General features: G+C 41.3%; 1 protein-coding gene across 1 annotated transcript; it reads left to right on the top strand.

Moving 5' to 3' along the window:
* Positions 1-4,496: 4,496 nt before the first annotated feature.
* On the top strand, positions 4,497-21,514 carry LOC110525601 (zinc finger and BTB domain-containing protein 34). Its single transcript, XM_021605858.2, has 2 exons — positions 4,497-5,144; positions 14,509-21,514. The coding sequence occupies exon 2, from the start codon at positions 14,542-14,544 to the stop codon at positions 16,060-16,062; it is 1,521 nt and encodes a 506-aa protein (XP_021461533.1). The 5' UTR covers positions 4,497-5,144; positions 14,509-14,541; the 3' UTR covers positions 16,063-21,514.
* The last annotated feature ends 1,734 nt before the right edge of the window (positions 21,515-23,248 follow it).

Below are 23,248 nucleotides of genomic sequence, written 5' to 3'. Positions count from 1 at the left end.
ACACAACTCTGTTATCTGCAATTGCTACATTAGATCATATGCACAACACTATGTACTGCATTAACTGTAATTATAATTGTAATTATAAGTGGCTACCGAGTGGTGCAGCGGTCTAAACACTGCATCTCAGTGCTAGAGGCGTCACACAGATCCTGGTTTGATTCCAGGCTATATCCGGCCATGATTGGGAGTTCCATAGGGCGGTGCACAATTGGCCCAGCATCGTTCGGCCGGGGTAGGCCGTCATTGTAAATAATCATTTGTTCTTAACTGACTCGCCTAGTTAAATAAAGGTTAAATAGAAAATACAAATAATTGAGAAGCTAGACTGATTTATTGGAAATTAAAACTGCAAATCACTTTTGCATTTCAACACTCTAAATCAGGAGGGAGGGACTCCTTATCATACTATTGCATAGCTCTGCGATTTACAGTGTCCTACTGTAAATCAGATTGTGGTGAAGTTACAGTATTGCAGACATACTGTAGCATCAGGCTACACATACAATATCAACAACCACAATTCCATTGAATTTTCAGATAAGCATGTATTTTTAAAGAGAAACATCTCAAAGTAATGACACAATATAATTATTGTGACCTTTCCTTTCCTCTGTTTTGCTTTCAAATAACTATATCTCTATTTATCCTTACTATTTTCTTTGCTCCCTGTTGTTCCATATAGATTGTTATTCCACAGCCCTCTCTTTAGTCAGTGGCACCCCATGCTGGAGAGACTACAGAACTACATGCAGTACCTTTATGACTGGTTCATAAAGGGTGGATCATTGACTTATTTATTTATTTAACCTTTATTTAGCTAGGCAAGTCAGTTAAGAACAAATTCGTATTTACAATGACGGCCTACCAAAAGGCAAAAGACCTCCTGCGGGGACCTGCGCCTGGGATATAAAATAAAAAATAAATACAATATAAATATAGGACAAAACACATCACAACAAGAGAGACAGCACAACACTACATAGAGACCTAAAACAACAATATAGCAAGGCAGCAACACATGACAACACAGCATGAAAGCAACACAACATAACAACAACATGGTAGCAACACAACATGGTAGCAGCACAAAACATGGTACAAACATTATTGGTCACAGACAACAGCACAAAGGGCAAGAAGGTAGAGACAAAAATACATCACACAAAGCAGCCACAACTGTCAGTAAGAGTGTCCATGATTGAGTCTATGAATGAAGAGATTGAGATAAAACTGTCCAGGTTGAGTGTTTGTTGCAGCTCGTTCCAGTTGCTAGCTGCAGCAAACTGAAAAGAGGAGCGACCCAGGGATGTGTGTGCTTTGGGGACCTTTAACAGAATGTGACTGGCAGAACGGGTGTTGTATGTGGAGGATGAGGGCTGCAGTAGATATCTCAGATAAGGGGGAGTGAGGCCTAAGAGGGTTTTATAAATAAGCATCAACCAGTGGGTCTTGCGATGGGTACAGAGATGACCAGTTTACAGAGGAGTATAGAGTAGAGTGATGTGTCCTGTAAAGAGCATTGGTGGCAAATCTGATGGCTGAATAGTAAAGAACATCTAGCCGCTCGAGAGCACTCTTACCTGCCAATCTATAAATTATGTCTCTGTAATCTAGCATGGGTAGGATGGTCATCTGAATCAGGGTTAATTTGGCTGCTGGGGAGAAAGAGGAGAGATTACGATAGAGGAAACCAAGTCTAGATTTAACTTTAGCCTGCAGCTTTGATATGTGCTGAGAGAAGTACAGTGTACCGTCTAGCCATACTCCCAAGTACTTGTATGAGGTGACTACCTCAAGCTCTAAACACTCAGAGGTAGTTATAACACCTGTGGGGAAAATTACATTCTTCTTACCAAACCACATGACCTTTGTTTTGGATGTGTTCAGAACAAGGTTAAGGGTAGAGAAAACTTGTTGAACACTAAGAAAGCTTTGTTGTAGAGCATTTAACACAAAATCCAGGGAGGGGCTAGCTGAGTGTAAGACTGTATCACCTGCATATCACCTGCGTATGTGGTATGATAACTGTGATTAACAACTTTGAACCTAACTCAAACAGATAGTTATTTGTTATTTGTACCATAATGTGATCGGGGCGGCAGGTAGCCTAGTGGTTAGAGTGTTAAAAGGTTGCTATATCGAATCCCTCGAGCTGACAAGGTAGAAATCTGTTGTTCTGCCCCTGAAAAAGGCAGGCAGTCAGTAAGAACTTGACAGGTTAAATAAAGGTAACATAAAAAAGTATCGCTAGTTTAAAAAATGGTGTAGCTGTAAGAATAGGATATGCTACAAATTTGTCACCATAAAAAAAAGTACCTAGCAGATATTTGATGCAGTAGGTACGCAATAATAATGACGACAGAACCCCGTGAGTTTTATAGGCATCTTTGTTTTATTTTGGTTATTAATCTAGCTATCGATACTAGCAGATTCAGACCAGAGAAGAAGAGGCGAAGCAACAGGGACAACTGGGCCAGCAGATGGCGGTGTTTTGTTTCTTTCGCTCACCAAGCGAGGAGTTTTTGTATGGAGGTCAATAGCTAGGTTTCCATCCAATTGGCGAAAGATTTTCATGAGAATGTTCTAAAATCTGCATAAAACAATATGCGCATTTTCCCACCAGAAATGTGTTTCCATCAAACTGACTTATTGTGGAAACAAGTATGTGCGTGATGACGTAGTGCACATACAAATAACATTTGCTTTTAAATTCCAATGTGCGAATGAAACATGCAAGTTAAATGGGTTTGCATTGCATTTTCAACGCTACTGCTGGTCTTCTCACAAAAACGTTTGCGTTATATAGCCAACATGCGCACTCTGGCCTTGGCACGTGCGCTCTAGCTAAAAGGTCGCTGATACAGTACGGGTAGGCTACCTACACTATGAGATAATGAATAAGAGCGAGCGATATTATTTGTATTTGTCAAACGGCAGCCAAGCATCAATCATCATGTCACCAGAATATGACCCTCTATATTTAAAGGAGCAACATGCTCATCAACTGCAATTTCACCACCCTGTGAAGGTCGTCATACTTTATTTAAACTGTACTAGTGTAATAAACTGCATGGTTTTCCGAGTCGTAGTGGAACATATCATCGTTGACTCCCAAGTTTTCTTCAATATGATGAATATTATATCAACATTTGCACATAAAAACGTTTCCACCGACATTTCTCGAATAATTCCTTGAACAGACACAAAAATATCTCAACCTGTCTAGTTTACTTTATTTTGTCGACATTTGGAAAGTTAACCGGAAAATGTAATTATATTTTTATCTGACATGTACTTTACTCGCATAAAAAGTTTAAACGCAAACCTGGTTAATGAGAATGTTTAAATTGGTCAAAATAAAAACGAATGGCTTATTTGCTACGTGAGATCTTTTTGATCGAATAGAAGTTTCGTAATACTTAAGTTGTTACGAAAGTACTGATCTAAGTAGGACACGTGACATCCCGGCAACGTTGAGGAAAAAAACACTATACCGGAGTTGTCTCGCGATGGTTATGCATATTCATAGTATGAGGCTAGAATAATTGAGTGTATTTATTTATTTATTTGTAACCTTTATTTAACTAGGCAAGTCACTTAAGACCAAATTTCTTATTTACAATTACGCCTTCCCCGGCCCAACCCTCCCCTAACACACGGACGGACGATGCTGGGCCAAAGTGCCCTTTGGGACTCCAGTTCACGGCCGATTCTGATACAGCCCGGGATCGAACCAGGGTCTGTAGTGACGCCTCTAGCACTGCGCCACTCGGGAGAAGAAACAAAAATACAGTGACTCATGTTAGAAATGTTGGTCAAACATTTTACATTTGAGGTTGGACGGATAAACAGTATCATAATTGTATACATATAATCTTGGAGAGGTATTGGAATGTTCGAAATGAACTGCCGATATCACAGCATTGCTGGATATTTGTTCTTGAATACTTTGTACAACATATCAATTGAACTGGCACTATCAGGACGGTTCTATGTGACAACCATGAGACGGAAAAATAGGGTCCATTCGACACATTCTATTTATATCATCAAATTGCTAGGCTCTGGGCAGGGCGTCGTTGGGTTGATAGGCACTGGGTAGGATGCAGTAGGTAGCCATGGCGAGGATTTGAGCTCCGGTGGGGACACCAGCCAAGGAAAGAGCCACTAGAACCAGCGATGTCAATGTAAGGCAGATGAGTGCCAGAGTCCACACCCCACGTGTTCAGCCCAGAGGCCATGATGAGGAAGGCAGCAGGGGTCTGATGTCCGCGGGGTGTAGCAGAGGATGTCAGGTTGTTGCTTTGCAGAATATCCTCATACATCCCCTTATAGAAGTCATAGTCCTCACGCCAGATTTGTTTTTACTACCTTTATTCAACTAGGAAAATCAGTTAAGAACAAATTATTATTTACACTTAAGGCCAAACCCGGACGACGCTGGGCCAATTGTGCGCCGCTCTATAGGACTGCCAATCACGGCCGGATGTGATGCAGCCTGGATTCGAACACAGAACCTCCCCGCTTTCTGCCACTGATGGGCATTGCCAGAGCGATGGGCAACTCCGTTGTCCATGATGATAGAGTAGTTGGGTCCCATGGCATGTCCTGTCAGAGTGGCGATGGTAAACAGCTGAGGAGACACCTCACCTACCGCCTTCTCTCTCATCTCACAAAACACGTCGACCATCACCATGCGTTCATCAGCATCTGTGTTTCCTATATGAACCCTGCGACTCGCACCGGACACCACCAACTACGTAGCAGCCCATAGCATCTCTCACTATTGAATACAAGCGGTTGACGTCAACAACCCTCATCGAATATTCAAAAATAATTACAATAATGCAAAGAAAGGATAGGCTGGAGCTTGACGGCCCGCGGTGCCGCTTTGTGGACAACGATTCCGATTGCTAGGGCGGAGGGACATGCATCTTGCCATTATATCCACACTATTTGGTATCTCGTCATTATATACAAATCTCTGCCCAGACAGAATCATTGGCAGGTCGGGCTCGAAACATAATACACTTCCGGTTGCATAAAAAAATTGCAGCTACCGACACAGCTGGAGTGGGGGAGGCCTTCCTCTAGTGAAAGCGAGCTACTGGGGGGAATGGGTGACGTTTGATCGGGAAAAGGTGAGTTCGACAGAGTAAAAACATTGATTTGGACACTAATCGAATATAACCTCATCGTCAAAACGATGTTGCTGCTGCTTGTGTCATTTGGTGAAAAAGGTTCTACTCTAGCGGCGCGTGCTAACTGTTCAACGTGGGTAACACTAGGCGCATACGCCTAGCACATTTTTGGGGAATTTGCCTGTTCTCTTCGATATCTGTTAAGAGCCATGGTCTCAGCCCGCACAGGTTAGTTTTGCATTACATAGCTTGCTAGCTAACTTTAGCCACATTACGTCAATTAGACCTAGTTAGCTGGCTAACCAACATTAACTTATTTTGGCTAGCCCCAAGTGTGCCAGTCTTGTGTTTTTATGCCGTAGGATGTAGCCACCTAGAAGCTAGCTAGCCTGTCAGAATTTGTTGCAGGCTGACGTTAACGTCCGTTCGGGCGGCAACAAACTTTGCTCGACTCTAGACAGACACGGAATAATGCCGTTGCAACTTTTCGAAGCTAATGTCTGTCTCGTTAGCTACTTTTCTAATTATTGTGGGAGTTAACGTTTGTTCAAATCAAACTTTTTCTCAACAGGATTATCTTGTCAGTGTATCAAGATAGCTACCTACATGAACTGGGCGTTAACGTTAGATGACGTTACGATGTTCATTTCATTTGCATGGATCCAAAGCAATGGCTATTACATTATTAACGTTTTTGTGGAAATGGAAAGGTCGATTGCCTTTAGGTAGGTAGGTGACATTTGTGGGGAAATACTGTGGAACATGTAACTAATAAAATAGCTATCTAGCTAGTATCTAACTAAATTACTGTGTTGCAAGTAAAGTTGCCTAGTTCCTGCATTGTCAGTTGATAGTTAGCTAGGTATTTAGCTAAATATCATGCAAATTAGCTACACTGATAGTAAACAAACATTGTAACAGTAATACAGAAATATAAAATGTAGGCTATTGGCTTAAAAAACATGATGGGTCTGTTTTTTTCGGTTGTCAACTTTACGTGGAGCATCTGACCTTGATAAAAGGCCAGATAAAACCACTGTTAGTCTGGTTGTATGTTGTAAACTAGTTATAGACATGATGTAAGGACACAGCAGTACAAAGTGCATTGTCGCCTGGGGTCATCCAGTTCACCTGCATTCTCCTTGAATTCAAGGGTAGTTATATTAACTTGTTAGACAGTACAATTGTGTGTGTCCCTTTCCCTAGCTAATGCACATACAGTACTTTGTCAATAACTTGGATTTGGTCGAGCCATACCACAAACTCAAAGGGCAGTGCATTGTAATAGTTTATTTTTTTCATACGAAAGGGAAGACAGAAAAACAACACCCTTGAAGCCCATACAACCTTCTAGGGTTTTCTATTGTGCTGCAGTATTATAGGAGTTACTCAACCACTGAATATATTCACTGCATGGCTTGTCAGAATATACAGAGACAAACCAAATTAAGCCTTGTGCGTGAGTAGCATTGACTTTGCACACATTAAACCCTGCATTTATAGTCATGGTTCTCATCAGGATAAGCTTTAAAAGGTTTTAGTCTGCCTCTGCCATCACTGTTGATTGAGCAGTACAAGGGCAAGCTGCTAGGAATAGCCAGACAAAGGAGGTCTGGCTCTGAATATAGCAGTAATAGCCTTGATGTGAGTTTCTCATTTGAATTCCTTTATCAAAACATATTTATTAACATTGTCTGTTTTGACATTTCAATGGTGGGTAGTTATTTGGGCTAAATATATGCTTGAAGTTGTATTGGGTCATCTGTCTTTGAGAACAGGTTAAGGAAGTTATAGTTATTACCAGTAGGTTAGTTAGCATAGTGTTGGATTTGCTCAGCTCAGCGTTCCGTTTGGGTGAGTATAAAAGAGAAGGATTTGACTTCTCTGCGCAACGACTTACAGGGAAGTAGTTTTTTTGTTGTTGTACTGGTTAGAATATGACCAGCAAATAGGCCTATGCAAAGCCTGATTTCCCTTGCTAATTTTGTAATAGCCATTTTTTAATTAGGCCTTTGCTACTTGTAATTGTGCTGCAGTTATTCCACGGCAGCTTGGTTATCAGTTTCTGTTCATTGAAATGTTATTTACCCAAAGGGACTGGCCTGAACAGAGATGACTTAACAGAGATGGTACTCCTGTGTAGCTCAGTTGGTAGAGCATGGCGCTTGCAACGCCAAGGCTGTGGGTTCGATTTCCAAGGGAGTATTAAAATACTCAGTACTGTCAGTCACTCTGGCTAAGAGCATCTGCTAAACGTAAATGTGGAAACATTTAAATGTAATGGCTGAATGGCGTGAATAGTAGTCCATGTCAGTAATTGAAGTAAGCAGAGGTTAGTGATGACCTGCCATTAGAATGAGGCAGGTAGGGACATCCCAAGTGGGGTGTTATTTTCATGGTGTTGGTCGCATTTTGATTAGGCTAGTAGCTAAAGGATTGCGTTGTCTTCCAGTGCTTTTTCTCCAATGCATGGGGAATTCTAATAAGCCTGCTACACAGATGATAGGAGATTATAGGCTAATGGATAATGGAACTCTTTCTCATGTCTTAATCAACCCAGAAACCCAATTTCATGTGGGTCAGTGCTACATTTATTAATTAATTCCTTGTTATTTCCAATGCTCAAATTTAAAATACATCAATGTGCTTGCATGTCATGCTGCTCACACCAGGGCAGATAAACTAATCCCCACACATTATCCCCCTCCAAATTCACAAAATACATTTTTCTCAGAAGTCTCCCACTCTGCAGACTATTTGTTGCCCATCTCATGTTGCTGTATCATGTCTTGCTTGAGTTGGGCTGCATGCTGGTTTTGCAAAATACTGCTTATCTTGAAGTAAGCATTCTTTGCTTGTTTGCCAGTGCTGATGGGCAGGTTTTGGAGGTTGTCTTTGAAGTGTAGTCTTTTGTTCAGCCATAAGTCACAGGCCCACAATAGATTGGATCTTTCATTTTGGGCTTAATCAGACCTACTAAATTAAAGTGTATGTTTGTGTTTCCCATCCGGTCCATTTTAGCATTGCTTATGTGACCGGCACCCCTTTGGTTTCAGCTCAGCCACAGAGCATACATTCTTTGGCTGCCCTTCAACTTGGCTCTCAGTTCAGTTTGCAATGCATGGTGTTGGCAGAGGCCACTGATAGGTTTAATATGCACACAATATTTGCAAGCCTCATGATGGCAGAGTGAAAATAATGTAAGACTGCACCTCCATTTTCCTTTTCTCTCCATCTTGCTTCTTTCCCCCTCAGTCTCCTGTGCCAGGATGATAACATATGGTTAGTGTGACAGGTGTCTTGGCAAGCCTTGGCAATTGGAGAAAGTGTTTTCATTTTCAAACTGCTGACAGAAGATCATGCTGAATTGCCAGAGAGAGGCAGGGGGAGAGCTGGGAGAGGGGCCGATGGATTGGGGGGGAGAAATAAAATTGTATTTGTCACATGCGTCGTAAACGACAGGTGTGGACTAACAGTGAAATGCCTACTTATGACCCTTCCCAACAATCCAGAGAGAAAGAAAATAGAAAAGTAATAACACAGAATTATAAATACACAATGAAAAATGATAACTTGGCTATATATATGGGGTACTAGTACCGAGTCAATGTGCAGAAGAGGGCAGAGCTGGAGAACGGACTCAGACAAACCAGTTTTTGTCAAATTGCTCAGGCCAAGTGGCTAAAACAGAATACATTTGAGCAATTCCATATTAAGGTCAACCTGAGCAAGAAAAAGCAAAATAGCTTATTTCCTAATTAAACTACTTTCATATTTACCTTGAATGTGTATATTTTGAATTAAAGACTACATTTGACCTTTTAATATTTGCCAAATTGAATGTTATTGTTACTACAAAGTAGGATACAAAACTCTCAAAATAAGTATTTTCAGTACTCGTTCTAAGCAAAATGGATGTGACCGTTATGGACGCTTCATAACTTCATCAATGACTCACCAGTCAGCAACACTGCATAACACGATCATGATAGAATGTTCATGCCCTTCCTACTGCTTCCAAAGTGTGTTTATGTTTGCAAACAAGCTAGCAGACAATCTTTATCTGTGTGTGTGTGATCTGTTTCACATGTACTCACCTTCTCATATGAACTGCAATCATGCGTTCTGCTAACTGGAGCATTGCATGTGATCACATGGCATAATAAAGATCTTAAATTCAGAAACATAATTAAGGTCTTAAAAATCCATCACAAAGTTTCACCGGTCATGCTGAGTTTGTTTACTCCCTTGAGTAACTACAGGTACCCCCCAGTGACAATATTGATCTGTATCTGTGTAGTCTGCAATGCACATGCTTGTGAACTGTAGCTGTTAAGTCTCAGAATCTCTACAAAAGTGCAAACCCTGTGCCACTGGTAGATTATAATTAAACTTTTTTTTTTATTACCATTTCAGTAAGGAAAATGAAGAAGTTAACCCTTCATAGGAAAGACGATATAGTAGGGATGAGTGAGGAATGAGTACAGCTAGCTAAAATAAACAAGGGAATGAAATGGGTGTATCAATCCTTGAGTCTAGGGTTAGAGGTATACACAGAGTCTACAAAACATTAAGAACACCTGTTCTTTCCATGTCTTACACTGGTCAGGTGTAAGCCATGATCCCTTATTGATGTCACTTGTTAAATTCACTTCAAATCAGTGTAGATAAAGGGGATGAGACGGGTTAAACATAGGGAGGCACTGATATTAAATTTTGTCCGATTCTGATATTTTCCTTGCCAAAGAAAACAATACCGATATTTAACATTTTAGCAGCCTTTTAAGCATTCTAGTACAGTTAAATAGTTTAAACAAAGTGTCATAGGTTCAGTTAGGAACATATTGTTTAATAACTTGTAAATGGGAAAAATTACACATCCATGAATGTATTTTATCGCACAACAGGTATTCATGACACAAATATTTTAGCTGCCCTGCATTACAAAGATGGTTAAGGTGTTGGTGGCTCTTCTTACTATCCATTCTTGACTATATGGAGAAACCTAAACATGCTTTGAAATAAGTATTGGTTTAAACTCAAATGCAGTTAATAATTTTTGCTTTGACTACTTGAAAACATGACTGTCTCTAGACTGTCATAAACTTCTATAAATGGCACAACTTAAACTTTTCAAATGTGCTCAACTGACTTGACTCGTAAAATGAGAGCAAATTTACAACACCAGCTCATCTTTCATTTAGGAATAAAAAAATAAAAAACAAACAAACAATTGCTTTGTTTTTAAATTAATTGAAAATCTTGACCTATACCTGCCATGAATGAACAATAGAAAAGCCATTCGTCTTAGTACAATTGTTTCCAGTGACTCTAGATGGCTGGGTTACAATATGACTGCCCATTTACAATTTTAACATTTGGGGGAAGTTTTTCTTCACAAAGAAGACCTGCTCGGCTTTGTCACGAAAGTCTGTTTCTTTTTTCGTCTGTAGTGTGTGAAGCTGCACTGAAAAAGCGATCACTGTCCACACTAGTACATAGAGCACCAAGATACTTGTGTTTCCATCTTGTCCAGCTGTCTCTGTAACATTTCACGTAAACCCTGTTTCTTGTCTGCATCAAAGTAGCGGTCCTTGTACCTAGCATCGAGCATGGTGACGACACAGTAAAGAGGCTCAGAGTGAATACCACCGAATCGCATGTTCACAGCGTCTGGTAGAGTACTTTGGCAAGTTCTAACCCCACGGTCTGTGTTGGAAGTTTTGTTGAGCAGGCGTTTTAATGCCATGACAGAGGGTATCACGTCTGCTGCAGACGCAGTTGACGAGCTTATTTCTCCAGTCAGTTGTTTGACTGGAGCTAGGAGTGTGTTCATGTTTTCAATGAGTCCACTGGTTTGTACTGATTTGTTGCCGGTAACTCAGTCAGCTGCGTACACGCCAAGCACTCATTTTTGTTCCAGCAGGCTCTCCATCATGTAAAGAGTACTGTTCCTTCTGGTGAAAACGTCTTGCTTAAGCCTTTTCGTTTGCACTCCAAGCTGCTCCTGTATTGCTTGCAGGTGGCTGTATGCTAGCTGTGAGTGTTTAAAATGACCTATTATCTTCCTACCTGTTGCCACTGTGTCAGATATGCTGTGTTGGGCCAAAACACCTTCGTTCACAGCATGTGTGCCATGCATGGAAAACTGGCGACTCCGCATTCTTCAAAAGCCTTTGTCATGTTACGTGCGTTATCACGTAGCACATCGTGTACTTTGTTCTTGGGGATTTCAAACATGTTCTCAAATGCCATTGAAATGGCAGCAGCAATAAGAGAACCAGCACATTCTTGAGCATGCAATATGGCTTTCCTCAGTACGAAATCCTCATCGACCCACTGTGCTGTCAGACTCCGCATGCTCATGGGGCTGACATCGCTGGTCCAAATGTCAGTCGTGAAGCTAGTAGCAGTGACGCCCATAGCAAGTAGCTCGCTGATGTGCGATTCAACAATACTGTGTAACTCCGGTAGGGAAACATCTGAAAAATAGCGCCTACTTGGTAGTGTGTACTGGTGCAGAGAACGGTTGATTGTCAAGGGCAATGAATTCCATTATCTTGGCGTTAATGGATTTCGCCTTTGAGTTGTCTCGCTGAAATGTTCTTGCTCTTTCAAATGACTGCTTGACTTGAACTTGTTTAGTTGTTAGAAGTGTTTGTTCTAGGTAGTTGCTGAACGTCTGGGGGATGATGCACTTTCAAATGAGTAATTAGGTTTGTGGTATTGAAAGATTTCACTTTCTCCCCTCGGGAAATAATAGCAGCACAAACGTTGCATATGGCCTTTTTGTTATCTTCCTCTGAAACTTCAAAATAGGTCCACACAGCAGACATTGTGGGCTAGGTTAGGAATGCTGTGTTGCACATGTAGCGCTGTATGTTTTTGTGGCTTCATTACGTCACCTACCTACGTTATCCAGGTGTACACGTCAGCTTTGACATCGGTTTTTGCACATCGGCGTTAAACTCGACAATAGGGCCGATGCCCGATGTTGGCATTTTTGGCTAATATCGGCCGATTGTGATATTCTCACCGATATATAGTGCATCCCTAGTTAAAGAAGATTTTTAAGCCTTTAGGATTTCCTAATGTTTGGTATACACAGTGTATATATAGGCAGTTTGTGGAATTGGTAACAGATAAAGACCGACTCTGATGCTGTTGAAATACAGTTCTTGAGGAGAAACGACCACACAGGATTTGTGTACATCTTGCCAGCCAAAGATGACAAGGCTTGCGTGGCTGCAGGTCAAGTTGTCCAGTCCCTGTGTCCTTTTGTGGACAACGTTGAGGGGGTATTTTAGAGCCTATGCTGGCAGATTAAAGGGTGTGAGATTAATGCAAAGCATGAGTTTCTAAAAGCAACTTTTGAGTTTTGAGTTTTTGTATGTTTATTCTGTTACTCAATAGGTGATTTGACAACATATTAAAGATATTTAAAAAACATTCATGATCTAGAATGAATTTACTAAAACTTTGTACATTTGAAATGGATTGCAGTTTCATTTGCGGTCTGTCTTTTGGGACTCTGTCACATCCATAACATTTTCCTCTAGTGTTATTGTGAAAGTGCAAATGTTTCTATAATTGTTGATGTATGCAGCACTCTAATTTGGAATGAAAGTAGAGTTTTTCCAAATAAAGAATTCTGAATGCATTTTCTAGCACATTTGTGCATTTATGGTTGCTTAATTAATATGGGACACATGAGTGCACTTTGATAGCCTATGCAATAACTATTCAAGATACTTGTTATTTCTTTAATATATAAACAATTATTTCGCACAGCGTCACATCCATAACAGAGAATCTCCCATGCATAACGGTACATTTTCCTCTCTAAAGTATGTGACAATTTTTTGTTGTTTTTGTGTGTAGCCAAGCCATACTTTCAAAGTGGCTATTAATATTTTACCCTAAGACTTTGAGCTTGACTTTAGCTGGTGTCTCCATTCTCCCAAAAATGGCTGTCCATTTCCCTCACATACATAACGTAAGTTTTGTTGTTCCGTTACTTTCAAAGTGGCATTACTTAGAATTTTGGCGTTTTGTGTCTACTCTTCCCCTATAGGGTTCTACAAATGTCTCTCAGAAATGATAAGTCAATTTTGTGAGACATTTTGTTTCTCATTCTGTGTGGAAGTGTCACATCCATAACACTGGAATTTCCCATTTGCCTCATCATGGCATTGGTAATTACAGTGCCCTGGCCTGCATTTTCAACCCTCAGAGAATGGTTAAGGTAGTTCCATCTATGTTGTAGTCTACAGCATTTTTCTTTTGATCTCCTTTACAAAGCAGTGTTCAGTCCTACTCTGGTTGTAACAAAGTGACTTTCTGACAGTTACAGCTAGGCTGGGCTGGCTAACACTTTCTTGCCAAATAACCAGATTTTCTTCTTTCTTTGCCAAAACGCATAAAACGACATGCTAGTGTAATTAAAATGCAGAAATGCTTTTAGAGTACATTCTATTCCACATGGAGGACTACAGTTCTTGTCATATTCCTTCTAATGATTCATTTCAAATTGTGTCAGACTACCATGCTGCAGTACTATCTCTTCTGACCTCCAAGGTTTAAGGGCCTCCTTTGTTCGTGCTGTGAGGATTTTCACTCCAGATTAAACATCTGCTTGTATTTTTTGTTGTCGTTAGTTGTTTTTCTGTGGTGCTGTGTGTTGAACTTGTGCACTGGAATGGGTGGAATGAATATGCTTTTGCAGGCCATCTCCAAACTTGGATGAGGCTGCAGTTATCCCTACAGTCATTCCTTTGGCAAATTTACTGTGAAATTGGCCAGCTGCTGAATGGATCTTATTTCAAATCCAGATTTCCAAATTGTTCTCTTATGAGAGTCAGTCGGGTCAATGCTGAACTAGGCTTTGACTCTCAATGCCTATTACTGCAATATGTCAAATGCACTACGTTTTTGCCCAGGCGATTCTTCTCTGAATAAATGCTATATATATAAAAAAATATATGCCTTTTTCTGGCAAAGAATGAGAGGTTAGTCTAACTTGTACTGGCCATTTTGAAAGCATACAGTATTTTCTCAGGCCATTGTGAATGTGAAATTATATTGGCTGTAGCCAGATTTCTTAGTGTTGGCATATTTCTGGCACAGACAGCCAAAGTTTGCTCAAAGCATGTTTGTTGCTATTTGGCTGTTGTGGCACACTGACTTTATTTGTAAAATATCTTAAATTAACCTCAATGTTAACTGTCAATGTTCTTTCGGATATTTTGTATGTGAAAATGAAACTTGAAATGCACTAGTCACTAAACTGTGACTGCATGCAGGTGTTCTCAGATATATCCTGATTCTTAGTCCTAATGATTGTTTTATTTTCTGTTTCTGCCAGGTTGTCTACAAACTGGTAAGCCATATCCAAGAGATGGATGACGGCAGCGCCTACATAGAGTTTGATGTGCCAGAGTTCAGCAACACCGTCCTCAACCAGCTCAACGACTTGCGGCTGCAGGGGAAGCTATGTGACATTATCGTTCACATCCAGGGCCAACCGTTCCGGGCCCACAAGGCCGTGCTGGCGGCCAGCTCACCGTACTTCCGCGACCACTCAGCCCTGGGAACCATGAGCGGCCTGTCCATCTCCGTCATCAAGAACCCTGATGTGTTTGAGCAGCTGCTGGCCTTCTGCTACACTGGCCGCATGTCCCTGCAGCTCAAAGATGTCATCAGCTTCCTCACAGCAGCCAGCTTCTTGCAGATGCAGGCCGTCATTGACAAGTGCACCCAGATCCTGGAGGGAATCCACTCCAAGATCAGCAGCGCCACCAGCCCAGACGAGGGCTCCCAGGCCAGCCGCAACGGTGTTAAAGACAGCAGCCTCTTCATCAACCCCACACAGATCTCCCCCCCTTACTACTCCAGACACAGCATAGAGGCCCGCTCTGAGCTAGCAGCAGGGAAAGGCCATGGCAGGGCGCGGCACCAGGAGGAGGGCCAGTCAGACCGCGGCAGCAGTGACGGTGTGTCAGAGCAGGAGGCAGCCACGGAGGGAGAGACAGAGCAGGTGGAGCTGATTGGGAAGGACGGCCAGGTGACAGACGTGCATGTGAAGCTGGAAAAGACGGACCGGCCCAGCTACTCCGACAGCTCCTCGGCAGGCGACGATGGCTACCACACAGAGCTGGTGGATGGAGAGCAGGTGCTGGCTGTCAGTGTCGGCTCCTATGGTCCTGTCATCCAGGCAGCTGGCTACACTTACTCAGGCCTGTCATCTCCCTGCTTCGTGAGCCTCAGCAGCTCCAGCCCCTCCCGCTCCATGCTCAGTGGCTTCAGGGGAGGCCGGGCCAGAGCCAAGCGCCCCCCTGTAGCCGTCCCAGCAGAAGTCCTGAGTCAGATCAAACCAGGAAACGCAGAGGACAGCAGCGAAGCACTGTTGGGTCAAGCAGGCTTTGAGAATGACGTCCAGGAACGGAGCCTGCGCAGCCAGTGGTACCCCTACAATGAGAGGCTCCTCTGCATCTACTGCGGCAAGTCCTTCAATCAGAAGGGCAGCCTGGACCGCCACATGCGCCTGCACATGGGAATCACACCCTTCGTCTGCAAGTTCTGCGGCAAGAAGTACACGCGCAAAGACCAGCTGGAGTACCACATCCGCGGTCACACGGACAACAAGCCCTTCCACTGTCAGATCTGTGGCAAGTGCTTCCCTTTCCAGGGAACCCTCAACCAGCACTTGAGGAAGAAGCACTTGGGGGCCACAGAGGGCACCAATCACATGGACTCTCCAGAGAGAACGGAGGGGAGCTCTGGTCAGAAAGACCCAGAGGATGCCTCTGAGGGGATGGTCTTTGAGACGCAGTATGTTGAGGAGGCTCCGGCCACCGACATGGAGGAGAGCTCAAAGTGCAGCCCTGAGGAAGCCCAGGCATCCAGGTGTGATTTTTAGGCCCCTGTTCTGGTTGAGGAAGCTTTAACATGTTTTTTATTTTTTTATTTTTTTTTATGTTTAGGATTTCTTTTGGAAGCGGCTCCTTCAAATGTTGAATCTACCTTGTACTTCCAGGTTTTCTGCCTGTCCATTTTAGTGAAAGTAGAAACATAGAAGAAGAAAAGGGTGCTTTTTAAAAATAGATTATTTCAAAAGGAAGGAGAATCAACTTGCTATTGATAAGGTGGCCTCAATAATCAAGGCCTCCTTGTTGTTTTTGTTTTCTCTTTAATCTTTCCATGTTTTTAAAACATATTTACAGAGTAATATAGGCATGTTGCAATAATTGATAATATGAAAGCTCTGCTGCTTGTCACAAGTTTTTACCTGATCTGTTTTTGCACATGTGGCCAAAGGTGGTCACTTTACTCACAAGGAATTATTTTTCTGCAAGTGCAAAGCTTCATGTGACATATCTGTTCAATACCTCATGATACAACTACATACTCATAACAGACAGTATTTTATGAAACTCCACCAGGTTCTACCTCATAGCTAAGAACCTAACAGGAACAGAAGTGTTTTCCGTTTAAAAAAACAAACAGTTTTGTTTTAGGGTCTATGTGTTATATTTGCCAAACTCTAAGAAGAACAATCCTCAGTCTCAACACAACGCCTTGATACTGTAGACTAATGTTCCTTGCTGGTTGTATGAACTCTGGACCTTGTCCATCAGTTCATGGTCAACAAGGATGTAATGTGGTCGAAGAAAGGATTTGCTATATTTAAGCAATAAGACCCGGGGAGGTGTGGTATAAGGTCCATATACCACGGTTAAGTGCTCTTCTTACGCACAACGCAACGCGGAGTATATTGGCCAAATACCATAAACCCTTGAGGTGCCTTGTTGCTATGATAAACTGCTTACCAATGTAATTAGAACATTTAAAACATATTTTAGGGGTCATACCCATGGTATATGGTCTGATATACCATAGCTTTCAGCAAATCAGCATTCAGGGCTCAAACCACCCACTTTATAATGGTGTATAAGAAATATTAAGTATGTTGTATGTTTGCATTGAGCAAGCTCAAGGACAGTGGATAGAGTACAATAGTAGAACACAATACATTACATTATTTCCACTGTCTCTATAGCCAAGATCTAGTTTACTTTTCAGAACACACAGGAGCAGATTCCACTTATCTGTCTCTTTTTTTACCCAGTGAAGGTCACATGCAGTTGGCCGTGGTGTGTTTTACAGATGTGATTCTATCTATTAATCGACATGGGATCAATGATTGAGCCTGACACAGTGAAATCATTGGAGTGTCTTCCATTCTGATGGTGTTTAGTTAATTATTCTCAACCTGTTTATGTGAAACTGTTTTTTATCTGTGTGGAGATGATGCTCAGTGCAGAGTTCCCCTCATTAGCTTGGCACAGCAGGCGCAGCGCTGCCCTGGATCTGTGCATGGAATCAATATGCTCACAGTATGCAAACAGGGAGAAGGGAATATCCGCCATCTTGTCATGGCAGTTTTTGTTCACTCCATTTCATGAGAACTCTTGTTCTGCTCTTTTGTTTTAATTTACAGTTTCTGCCCTTTCCTGAGCAGACGCAACTGTTGAGATGAGGGGATAAAATGGGAAAGCGTGTAGTCTCATTGATGCTTCATTAGAAATTAAGAGTTTGATGGACAGAGGGTAGAGGGTTGTGAGATGAGGTTGTGAACCAAAGTAATGGTGCACTTTTTGTGAGTAAAATAGTGGCAGTTAAAGTTAAGAGCAGTGGTGACTGGTGACCATCAGTTTATTGTGACAAAAATAGGCTTTTTAATAGTCAATGATCAAATTATTACTGCATCAGTCAGTGTAAGTCCATTTGACAACAGATTGGTAGCTAGCTTTTTCAGTGTTAATTGGTAAATAATAATCAAAGGGCACTGCTGGCATCGGGGATGGTGCTCTGCTTGTTTAGAGATTAGCCGGGCTTTCAGGGCTCAGCAGTTGGATGAATGTCATTTGACCACATTTCACAACTTTTGTTAGAGATTCCATTTTTCATATCGTCATAAGTCACTAATGCACACTATGGTTGGGGTGGGAGGTAGGCTGTGTCAGATGTATATTGCATTACATGGCTAAGCATTGCAATGCACAATGCCATGGCATAGTTTAGGTGGCGAATGGGATTTCAATATTCTTATTGTGTGATAATGCTTCTAAGTGCAGTAGTTTTTAATAATATGGGCCTAAATTCATATAATTATTGCGCTAACGTCCTAGCCCAGATCAAGCTCTTTATTTGGTAGGTGCGGTTAAGATCAGGTGGAAAGCTGATCCTTAAAAAGCACTTTTTGTCAACAGTAATTTTGCTCCATTACCCCTCTGCTTGCTGACTTGCTATTTCAGCAGTGAGTTGCCATCCTTGTATCCTGTTATCTTTTAGTTTTTACACATGAACACACAAAACTATAATTTAGAGAGAAATGTCCCGAAAAGCCCAGAGGTCCAGGTGGGTGTGGACAAGAGAATTTCCTCTTCATTTAATGTAGCACCACCATTTACTATGCCTGTATGTTATTTTTCGGTTGTTTGCTGCATCTTTTTTTTATCACATTACCATCCCCTTGCCTTTGGCAGAACTTGGTTCTGTGATTTTGTTTTCATATTGGTATTGTGAAGTTTTGCATGTATTTCCATATTGTGTAATGTTAGGTCACCAATGCAGTCTTTTCTCCACTGAATGCTCACTACACATGTGGTTAGCTCATTGTTTCACCAGATACTGTTGGAAACTGTCCCGTTTACAACCAAAAGGACCCTTCTGTGATTCAGTGAGTTATCTGATTCACTGTCTCCATGTCTTGTTGCTGATCAGTGACAGGCCCTTCCCTTTTTGTTTTATTTTTGTATTTCTCCATCAACAGAACATATGCTTGACAGGGTTGTCCAAAGTCAGCCACAATCTATTTTCCTCTGTCTTGGATAAGTCTGGGATATTTATGTTATGCTCTGTGTGGTAATGCACTCTGCACATTTGCAGAACCATATCTGTAAAGTCTTAACCCTGCTCTTATTGAATCTGTCCCTCTGTCCCCCTACTGATTTTAGAATGGGGAATCGACACTGAACAAAGTTATAAATGCAACCATTTTTTATTTTACTGAGTTACTGTGCATATAAGGAAATCAGTCAATTTAAATAAATTCATTAGGCCTTAATCTATGAATTTCACATGACTGGTAATACAGATATATGCATCTGTTGGTCCCAGATACCTTTAAAAAAAAGGGGGGGGGGGTAGGGACGTGGATCAGAACCAATCCGTGTCTGGTGTGACCACCGTTTTGCCTTGTGTAGTGTGACAAATATCCTTAGCATAGAGTTGATCAGGCTGTTGATTGTAGCATGTGGAATTTTTTTCCCAATCTTCTTCAGTGGCTGTGCGAAGTTGCTGGTAATTGTCGGGAACTGGAACACGCTGTCGTACACGTCGATCCAGAGTATCCCAAACATGCTCAATGGTTGACATGTCTGGTGAGGTAATGGAAAAACTGGGACATTTTCAGCTTCTAAGAATTATGTACAGCACCACAATGGGCCTCAGTATTTAAGCATGTTATCTCTGTGCATTCAAATTGCCATTGATAAAATGCAATTGTGTTTGTTGTCCTTAGCTTGTCTGCCAATACCCCACCCCCACCCTGGTACACTCTGTTCACAACGTTGATATCAGCAAACCGCTGGCCCGCACGACACCATGCACGCGGTCTGCAATCTGCCCGGTACAGTTGAAACCGGGATTCATCCGCGAAGAGCACACTACTCCAGCGTGCCAATGGTCATCGAAGTTAAGCATTTGCCCACTGAAGTCGTTTACGACGCTGAACTGCAGTCAGGTCAAGACCCTGGTGAGGACCACAAGTACGTACATGAGCTTCCCTGAGACAGTTTCTGCAGAAATGTTTCGCTTTTGCACACCCACAGTTTCATCAGCTATCCTGGTGGCTGGACTCAGGCGATCCCGCAGGTGAAGATGCCGGCTGTAGATGTCCTGGGCTGGCGTGGTTACATGTGGTCTGTGGTTGTGAGGCCGGTTGGATGTACTACCAAATTCTCTAAAAGGATGGAGGCGGCTTATGATAGAGAATTAACATTGAATTCTCTGACAACGGCTCTAATGGACATTCCTGCAGTCAGTATGCCAGTTGCACGGTCCATCAACTTGAGACGTGGCATTGTGTTGTGACACAGCTCTACATTTTAGTGGCTTTTTATTGTTCACAGCACAAGGTGCACCTGTGTAATGATCATGCTGTTTAATCAGCTTTTTGATATGCCACACCTGTCAGGTGGATGGATTATCTTGGCAAAGGAGAAATGCTCACCAACAGGGATGTAAACAAATTTGTGCACATTTTGTTTTTTGAAAAAAGCTTTTTGTGCTTATGGGGTCTTTTATTTCAGCTCATGGAGCATGGGACCAACACTTTACATGTTGCATTTATATTTTTGTTCAGTGTACTTTACCATGTAAAAATATGGTCCTTTTAATAGGTTATTGAGCCAGGAGTCAAATCAAAGATTTCCCAGTAGATAATTCTCCAAAGGTATACATTTGGCCCGACAAGAGGCATGATGAGTTTTCTAGATAATACTTTTTTTTCTTCCAATTCCAGATGATCTTGTTACAACACAATGCAGTTGAATCCCACATAGGATGTTGCCAGATATGATAGTCATATCATGAAAGAAATGTATGAAGCCATAAGTACTAAAGTTGAGATTGTTTGTTTCATTGTCATTTTAAGATGCCAACCATACAAATCCTAGAAATATTTTAAAGAAAAATAAGCTTTTGAATCTTGATCTGTGCCTTGCCATACAAACGATCCCTGTGGATATAAAGCATCTGACACTTACAGTAGACATTTGTTTTGTTCCTGCCTTCAATGGAAAGAATAAAAGGATTGAGGACAAAGTATTGATAAAGTACTGTTGATTTTCTTCACTTTTAATTTGGATTTAAAAAATAAATGGTAATAGTTTATGCAAAAGTGAAATGTCTACAAGGGAATAGGCACGGAGAATCATGTCTGAGATACATGCCCATGTTGCGCCCTTAAGTTAGCAGGGTAATGGGCACCTCGTTTTTAGTCAGCCATACCATTTCCTTGTCATCAGACCCTTTTTGATACTTGTATTCATTTGATTATGTGATGGATTGTGTTTTATTATATTGTGACTTGCATGGCATCTAATCGCAGTCATGAGCTGTTCTGTTCGTCTCTCCAGAGGCTGTTTTGTATGTATACTGTATCCTTTCTGTTAGCACTGAGGACAATCTAAGATCTCCTTCAGTCTCAGAGAAGGGAGAGTATAGCTAGACTCTTCCCTCTCAAGATTAATTTAGTTACATCTGGCCAGGGGGACAGCTTGTTGAGAATGAGCAGGTTTAAAACATTTTTTTTTTTTTAAAGTGTTTTAAAGTGCAAACGTGCTCGGTTATGTATTGCACATCACTCACCCACAAAATTGTTTAGAAATGCTGATGGCAGTTTTTGGAACTTAACATTAGTTCTTGTTTTTGTCTCATCTGGCATGTACTTAGAAACAGCATAACCTGTCTTTGATACATTCATATTCCAGAGGGATGTATCATTCTAGTCTCCCCTTTTTAAGGGATTACTTTATCTTTAGGGACCCCCCCAATAAATGGTGCTTTTAGTCTGGTCAGGTTATTTATTGATTTTTATATACAAAAGACTATATACATGCATATATATTAATTCATTATAAGGGGATGGAGGGGTAATTTTGTTTAAATGCTTTTATAAACTTAAGTTACTAATGCTACAACACTCACCAACCAACTGAACCTGACACTTGTTTGCATTCACTCTGTTTGTTCAAAACTATTCATATTAAAGGTGGGGGAGCGATATTTGTGGGCCAGAAGTAATCAAAAGGAAGTGTTTACAGGGAAGGCTGTTGGACTACTTTTTGAATTTGCAGATCGTTCAATTACTTTTTTTTAACTGATTAACTTCAGGTAGTTTATGAACACTGATATAGATTTCCATAGCTTCTCAACCTTTCTCCACTGTGTAATATACAAAAGCAATAACCTTTTTTTAAAGGGGATATATTGGTATCAATGAGACTAATCTAGTTCTTGGGCTTTCACTTCTCAAACAAAAGCTGAATGTGAGGGAGCTGTAGAACTAAAGTAAGTCGAGGACAATTTGATATAGATTTATTTTTATATATTTTGTGAATCTTTGGATCGGTTAGGTGAAAATGCTCATTAGGTGAGACTGGTATTGCTGGTCTTTTAAGTAGGCATCCAAAGCCTAAAACGATCAGTGAACTGAAATGCAAAGCTGAACATGTGATTCCGTCAAACCCCAATGGCACTGGTTTTAAAGTTGCACCTCCATCTGTGTCAAATACTGAAAGGGATTTTGGGCTGCACAGCCACATAGTAGAAGTGGCAATCTGTTTTCATGCTAAAATTTCAAGGTCTTCCCTTTCCCCTCGAGTACTGAGACTATAGTTTTAGCGGGTCAGAGTGGAAGTGGTCAGTACTGCTTTAACTAAATGTTTAGACTGACCTGTTTCATTCTCTTTGATGTGAAACTCCTTGGTCTCTCACATTCTGTGGTATCTGGTTAAGTATGTGGTCATATGGCAAAAAACTAAGTAGAACTCAGGGTTTATACTAGTGTTATAAAGTGGTCACTCTGGGCATACAGCTCGTGTGTAGAATTCAACGTGAACTTATATTCAGGTGGGGAAACAAATCCTCAGTCAGTGGTTCCCAAACATTCTGCCTCAAGGGTCTCACTGAACCCATGTTTTCCATTCCCACTCTGCATGTATGTGACGAGCTTCAATGCTGAGGAACAGGGGAGACCTTTTTAGTTTGGCCTATTGTCCGTCCACCTGCCTCTAGTCCGTTCTACATACAACCCAACTGTGAACCTCAACTCTACTGTTTTGTACAATGATGAAGTAAATGAAGCTAGCTAGAGCTGATGCTTTAACTTTTAACTTGCCATTTCTGAACTTATTTTATAGCATGAAAAATATATTTATTCAAATTATACTTTACTCATAATCATTCTGTGCTGCTTTATTTTTGTTCATAAGCTTGTAAATTGCTTTTTTATGATACTATGAAATGTCAATAGAAAA

This window comes from Oncorhynchus mykiss, chromosome 6 (assembly GCF_013265735.2).
Source record: "Oncorhynchus mykiss isolate Arlee chromosome 6, USDA_OmykA_1.1, whole genome shotgun sequence".
NCBI classification, from domain to species: Eukaryota; Metazoa; Chordata; class Actinopteri; order Salmoniformes; family Salmonidae; genus Oncorhynchus; species Oncorhynchus mykiss.
This window is presented reverse-complemented; position numbering and strand designations above follow the sequence as displayed.